This window comes from Schistocerca serialis, chromosome 11 (assembly GCF_023864345.2).
Source record: "Schistocerca serialis cubense isolate TAMUIC-IGC-003099 chromosome 11, iqSchSeri2.2, whole genome shotgun sequence".
NCBI lineage: Eukaryota > Metazoa > Arthropoda > Insecta > Orthoptera > Acrididae > Schistocerca > Schistocerca serialis.
Window position 1 is genome coordinate 188,121,510 of NC_064648.1, and position 7,834 is coordinate 188,129,343.

Genomic DNA, 7,834 nt, shown 5'->3' on the forward strand with positions numbered 1-7,834 from the left:
GAAAGAAGGTAATGTTGACTTCGGTGCTTGTGCTGACATGCGACTCATTTCTCTACAGTACTAGCAGGCATTGTTGGTGATGTCTTGATTCGGCCCCATATGCTTCCACCTACGCTCAATGGAGCACGTTATCGTCATTTCATACGGGATACTCTACCTGTGCTGCTAGAACACGTGCTTTTACAAGTACGACACAACATGTGGTTCATGCACGATGGAGCACCTGCACGTTTCAGTCGAAGTGTTCGTACGCTTCTCAACAACAGATTCGGTGACCGATGGATTGGTAGAGGCGGACCAATTCCATGGCCTCCACGCTCTCCTGACCTCAACCCTCTTGACTTTCATTTATGGGGGCATTTGAAAGCTCTTGTCTACGTAACCCCGGTACCAAATGTAGAGACTCTTCGTGCTCGTATTGTGGACGGCTGTGATACAATACGCCATTCTCCAGGGCTGCACCAGTGCATCAGGGATTCCGTGCGATGGAGGGTGGCTGCATGTATCCTCGCTAACGGAGGACATTTTGAACATTTCCTGTAACAAAGTGTTTGATGTCACGCTGGTACGTTTTGTTGCTGTGTGTTTCCATTCCATGATTAATGTGATTTGAAGAGAAGTAATAAAATGAGCTCTAACATGGAAAGTAAGCGTTTCTGGTCACATGTCCACATAACATATTTTCTTTCTTTGTGTGTGACGGATGTTTCCTGAAAGTGTGGCTGTACCTTTTTGTAACACCCTGTATGACCACTAATATTAGAAACGAGGGAAGCACTTGTGAGAGTGAATGGCAGTGAAGACCAAACATCAGCATTACGGATTACATTGGAGACTACAGTGGCAGTGCAGGCACTAACAGAACTGTTAATGGGCGAGGACAGAATGCAACACTAGATCCAGGGAGAAGTTATGTACAAAATTTTGTTAGGCATCCACCACCCCAAATGTGAATCCAGAGACAAGTAGTGTGCTGGCGTAAGCTGGCGCCAGCACTCTAGGTGGCACAGAGGTTGCAAGAAGATGGATAACAGACACCGGAGCAAGTGTGCCTATGAGGATAGAGGCCAAAGACAAACTCGCAAGAAATACGCCGCTAACTCCATCCGGACCATCAGTATTTAGATCGCCTCCATGGACCGGAGGGCCGGTCAGTCAGTCGTCCAGTGAGTCAACGAATCGACCCTTCAGTCACAGCCAAGTACCACAGTATTGTACATAATGGACTAGTACTTCAACATCAGTGTGGCTCATGTGATCTGTTACAGAAGAGCTTGTACCACAACACCTGACTATCTCAAGTTAACTAACTTCTTGTTCCCGTGAATATAGAACCCCGTTAATACATGTATGCAGTTTGTGTTACAGAAGGAGGATATTGGCCAGCAAACAAGATCCTCTGCTGCCTTCCCATGGTACAAGCCTACAGGGACACCGAGGTGCCATAAAAAGTAGTGCATCAGGAGGGTATCGTTACAGATGGAAACACTGTGGCGGATAACGAGAGTGGATCACTCGATTTTGCCAAATATCATCAACGATATAGAAGAGAACAGTGATAGAATACTATTGGGGTTTTTTGAGCAGTTATTGGCCCAGTTATTGGCCCAGAGTTTCTTCACGTTCATATAACGAAATTTTAATGAAACCAGTTATTCTTATGATTCAATTGACAGGCTGATTGTGCTCTCCCGTAAGAAGTAAAATGGATCATCACTTCCGTATTCTATATTAATACTATTACTCCATTCTGATTACAAAATAGACATTCTTATAAAACAGTGCACTAAAATTGTTTCTGAAAATTGTTTCTAACCCCATAGAAACTCTGTGCTACAGCAGTTAAAAGCGGGTCATATCCATTGCGGAATGTTCAAATACATTCTGAATCTCAAGTCAATCTACAAATCACAACTAGCATATTTTGCGTGGTTTTTCGCAACTTGAATGATTTATTTAATGTTTTAGTTATTATGGCTATGAGAAAAATGAGATTAGTGAACAGGTGACAAACATGATGTAGGCTGCTATAATACTGTAAATTAAAAGCCTGATTCGTCATGTATGGCTGCTGTCAGCAACATCACACGCAAATGACGTGGACACACTTCTCTAAACACTTAAAACACTTGAGATTTCCATCGTGAGGACGATATCTCAGGAATGAGGTCAGTTTGCTGATTTACAAGTAGGAAAATCTGCGTAAAATGAAATAAATCTGAAGAACATGCATGTAAGTGACAGGAGGGTAAAGTAACTGTAAAAAAAATGCCAGCTCATAAAACTAATCTAAACATGAAGTTGAATAAATTGAGGAGAACATCCTACTGGGACTTCCATACATTCCCAAGCTGAGAAACACGGTCTCAGTTAATTGGGAGCAAAAACGTAAGGTATTGCGTGGCACGATGGAGGACTACGACACAACAATTTCTGATAATGCAAATCAGTAACCTTTATAGACCTATACATCATGCATAAAATAATTTATTTAGCAGCAGTCCCTCCACTGCTCACAACATTTGCTAACAGAAGAAAGTCTGTGGTATTTCAGTTTGTATGAGGCGGCCACATCTCGAAGGCTGCATTTAGTACTATATTAATACTGAGGATGCAAGTACTGGTGGGAGACACAGACGTAGGAGCTCGAGCAGTGGTGCTGACCATCACTGAGGCGGAGGACACACTGCGAAACATCCACAGTGCTGCACAGTAATGTCATCCTATTTAACTCTAACTCCCCAACAAAGATAATACAGTCTTTCAGTAACTCGTCCACCCAGAACATCTGTGCCACTGGAGCGAGGGGTTCTCGTGATGGTGAGACAGCCAACTGCTCAGGTCCCAGCGGCTGAAGAGTAATAATGAGAGAACATGTTAGGCTAAATCTGACCTTACTCAGTTTGCACCATTAAAACATCAGTAGCAATAGATAAAACGTCTGCATGTGAACCAGTCTATTTGTTCCTTATTACAACGCCTGACTGGACAGCTTGGGATTAGCGTCACATTTGTAGGTTCTTTTTTTTTTTTTAATTTATGGACATGACTTTGACCTCTATCAGTGGTATTTCAAATATAAGGAGCACCATTGCTGGTATTTCATCTTACACTGTGGGTCCCTATGAACCGCTGCGGACACCATAGGCAGGCAAAAGCACACAGCCTCCACTGTGGGCACCCCTAGTAAAGGACTGTGGGCATCAAAACCACTTCCAGGCTGTTGGCCACTGTAGTCATTCACAAATAACTCTCCCTGTCTCGTCATTCGACAAGAAAGAGTCAAGAAGCGTTACACAGATTTGTCACAATATTAACATCCATTCCAAGTAGACGAACTGTAAGATTTTCAGTCGAAACAGCTACACTAGCAACATCACGTAAATGTAGTATTCATAGAACAAGAAAGCGGGTTGACTGAATGATGCATACTAGATTTATCAGCTGTAATAAGTCATTTGATAGGATAATAACTAGAATTACTTCTTTATCGACGTTATATTAAAAACAAATTACTACATTTTATTGAAAAGGAGAGGCAACACAAAGTCTGTAGTATCAGAATGTTGTTATGCTCTGTTAGGCTCATTATTGTGAAGCTGATACATGCAAATGGCACGGTGCATTTCTGAGGATATAGATCAATAGTGAGAAGTCTACAATGTGTTCAGGAAGCCGAGATATCCTTGGAGCAGTGCTTCGAATCGTAATCTAGGCAAGAGACAATAATTTGCTCTTATAACGTGCACGTTTTGCTGTTGCCTAGAACGTATTCAGCAGCAAGAATTTATGTTCAAATTGTCTGTGTGTGTGTGTGTGTGTGTGTGTGTGTGTGTGTGTGTGGTATGTGTGTGTGTGCGTGTGTCTAACAGATTGTATCTGTGAGTGCTCTTATTTTGGAAGCACATTTGTATGTTAAGTGAGCGCTTGTGCATAAGTACATGCCAACAAAGTCTTTTTTTATAGGGGCAGAGCAGAAGAGTTACATTCACTGCTGTATCTGAAATATTTCGACCAAATAGGTTTCTGATAAGCAGTAGCTTTCTCTCTTTGATTAAGCTGTTTCAGGGTATTTGGGAATAACTCTGATGATTTTTTTCTCCATAACAGGAAATATTTCTTAAATATCAAGGGATGTGATTAGTTGTTTGTGTTGCGTTTCCTTATGTCAGAAGGTATTAGTGCACACAGAACACTACTAGTGGCCACATGAAGTACCTCATTTAGTCAAGGGCCATAACTCCTTAGCAGGACATCTTGTTTTAGAAGTAAGTTACTGTAGGGAATGAATGTGAGAAAATGTAACAATTGAATTTCTTGAGAGATGAGATGTGGGAATTATAGTGGGTGAATGAAAGATTTGAGAAAACGATACTTCTGTGGTTATACATCTTTAACAACCAAGACTTTAGGTTACTCTGTGCTGTAGAAGGGAGAGAATTGTAGATTCATTGTTTGTCACTGCAAGGATGTGATTTTTGAGGTCATAGTCCTGCTACTGCGATAGTTTTCTTCGTGATGTCTTTGTGTTTCTAGTAATGTGTGAGAATTTCTCTCTTTTTTGCAGGAGCATTCGTGGAGAGGAGAAGGACCAGAGACTGATCCAGGCAGCTAAGGAGGGGGCAGTGGAGGAGCTGCTGATGCTGCTCAAATCTAAGGCAGATCTGGGGGCGAGGGACGAGGACAACAAGACAGCAGTCCACTGGGCGGCCTCCGGGGGCCACGTAGTGGCAGTGAGGTGTCTGCTAATGGCAGGTGCTGACGTGGGTGCGAGGGACAACTTCCAGCAGACACCCATGCATGGGGCTGCACTGAATGGCCACGCAGCTCTTGTGCAGCTGCTGGTGGCGTCCTCTGCCGACCCCAACGCCAGGGATGAGGGTGGATGGACGCCGCTGCACTCTGCAGCATTCACAGGCCAGGCAGAGGCGGTGACAGAACTGCTGGAGGCAGGGGCCAACAAGAGGGCCGTGGATAACACCAGCAAAACCCCACAGGACATTGCCAGACAGTACAACCACCAGCAGCTGATAGACGTGCTATCATAAAGCTAGCAGTCTCACAAATGTTTGTCAAATAAAATAAATGAAGATTTTTGACAATTCCTGTCATTTGTTTTAGAATAATGAAACCAAAGAAACTGCAGTCCTCCTCTGTATCCATATTCATGCAACATTTATAACTACTGTAGGAACACCAAAAGAATAGCGATAGAGGGAGGCGTACACTGATCAACCAGAACACTCTGACCACCAACCTACTACCAATATAAACACATCAAAGTGGCAGCAACGCCACTTGGCGACGAATGGCTGCCAGTCATACACTTGCACAGTGCACCTAGTATCAGTGTGCGCGCTGCGTGTTGAATCTCTCTGAGTTTGATCAAGGGTAGTTTGTGATTGCCCAGAGGCTCAGCTCGAGCATTTCGGAAACTGCACGACTTGTCTGAGGAGTGCTGAGGCGAGTGTCTTCATCATGTGAAGAAACGAATGTGAAGCTACATCCAGGTGTCCTGGAGTTGGACAGCCACCCCTCATCACAGGTGAATGTCGTAGGCTGGGTAGAAATGAGCATGTGACCATTGGCACTGGACGTTGTTGCAGTGGCAGAGCGTTGCATTTTCTGATGAATCCCAATACTTTCCTCGCCATGCCGATGGGAGGTCGCGAATCCTTCTTCTTCCAGGGAAACAGCTTCTTGACACACATACAGCAGGAGGGAGACATGCTGGCAGTGGCTCCGTTATGCTCTGCGCAACATTCACATGGACGTCCATGGTCTAGTGGTACCATGACGATCAAGGAGTACTGTACACTCGTGGCAGACCATGTATACCCCTTCGTGATCATCATATTCCCTAATGGGAGTGACATTTTTCAGCAATATAATGCACCATGTCGCAAGGACAGGGGTGGGATGGTTAGAAGAACACAGTGGCGATTTCCAGTTGATGTGCTGGCTTCCCAAGTCACCAGATCTTATGGAAAGGTGAATTGTATGTGCAGATTTAGTGCCAGCTACCAAGACCGCACTGCTTCCATGCCAGGAGTCTCTGCTGTTATACGTGTCAAAGGTCGACATAATGGCTATTAGATAGGTAGTCACAATGTTCTGGCTGATCAGTGTACAATGGAAAACAAAAGTAAGCGGGCTTCCTTTTGTGAAAATTCAACAAAAATCGAAAAATACACTACTAATTCTCTAAAATATTTAATTACTGAAAATTTCTTGCCAGGCACATGTTTGGTGCGATGTAAAACTACCATAAATTTCTCCATAACAAAGCATGGGCATAAACGTTCTGTAGTTGGAATGCATGTTTAGTTCAGAGCTAAGAAGAATTTACCTATGTCTGCCACGCAGATGGTCCAGAAACTTGCACCTGTAGTTCAGATATGAAATTATGAGGAATATTCACACCACTTTCGCTCTGATTCTAGATTGAATTTACACGTTTGAATAACTACTCCAATTACATTTAGACGTTGGTACTAATATTCACACTATGTTACCTGCTTATCACCTGAAATCGCTTTATCAGCGTATTCTCAATTAAAAAGAATGGTAGAACAACCTCCAGTGCTGCAGTAAGCAGACTTATTACCACGCATAATCTAACGCAGATCACCACCCTCACGTAATCGGGAGCTACAGCAAAATCTCCGACTGGCTACATTCCCTCCTACCAATATTTAGTGACTTCCTTCAGACTGGCGTCATGTCGGCAGAGCGCCAGCAGGTACCGCCACCCAGCCCGCTGTGTCGCAGCTGGCAGTTTACCGAACTACGGCTCGTAGGAACTGGAAAACTGAATCAGAAATTTGTGTAGCCAGTTCAGTCAGAAAACCAAATGTGATACACGACACATGAATACTACTCCACTCGCAAGGACTAAAAGCCAATAGTGCTTGTAATATTCAAAAACATAGCTACACAGATGGGAATAACTTTGCAATTTGTCCAAAATAATTTTAAAAATTGTAATCAATCTCAGTTATCAAACAATATTTTACCGCTGACTACCAAGTAATAGCTCCAGCCTATCTTAGCGGTTATAATGACACTGTAATATAATACAACCCTGGATGAGACGGATTTTCAAGAACAAAGTGATCTTCCATGAAACATGTAACCCTTCTCCTTACAGTAAAGAAGGCTGAAACCGCTGCAAGATGCAGTGCGTCTCTGTTTTACTTCGAGACAGAATTTGAAAATTGCACGCAGATACAGATCGCTTAAGCCAGGCACTCGTCCATCCAGCTCTCAAATTCCGAGAGAGACTGAAAACAGGCGCCTCTCTGGCGCTGAGCGCAACCCCTGAGCTTGCGGTGGGCATCAGCCAGCTATTGGACAGTGGAGCCAGCCGCCACCAGGACCTGTTCGCCCAAAACACTCTCTTTCTCCTTGTCTGAGGTCCGAACTGAGTGAAAGAGCCACGCAGCCCTCACATTGTGTGTGGTCCAGCGCTCCTTCTGCGAATACTTTTGTAACTGCCCTCCAGGAACATCTCACATTAATTTAAGATGCGCATGTAACCCACTGATAAATCAGATTAACTAGATGCTCATTCTCCAAGTCGTAATCACTGTTAGGTTTAACATACCTCGACACAGTACTGGTAAGCAACCCTGATGATCATAATTAAGAATGGGCAGCAGTCCAAATTGACCTGTCATCTATCATTTCCTCCTGCTCACAGTAAATTTTTGCGTAGGGAATGTGTCACTTAAATGCAAGTGGTGTGGCATGAGTAGACTATTTTTCTTTCAGAAGGAGCAATAAACCTGTTGTATCAGTATTAAGATCGTGAAGAAAGGATTTAACATTGCCA

At 43.5% G+C, this 7,834-nt stretch overlaps 1 protein-coding gene across 1 annotated transcript; it reads left to right on the forward strand.

Annotated features, from left to right (window-relative positions):
- The first annotated feature begins 2,408 nt into the window (after window positions 1-2,408).
- On the forward strand, window positions 2,409-5,048 carry LOC126426630 (ankyrin repeat domain-containing protein 1-like). The gene is made up of 2 exons (XM_050088518.1): window positions 2,409-2,449; window positions 4,568-5,048. The coding sequence occupies exons 1-2, from the start codon at window positions 2,409-2,411 to the stop codon at window positions 5,046-5,048; spliced, it is 522 nt and encodes a 173-aa protein (XP_049944475.1).
- Window positions 5,049-7,834: the final 2,786 nt, after the last annotated feature.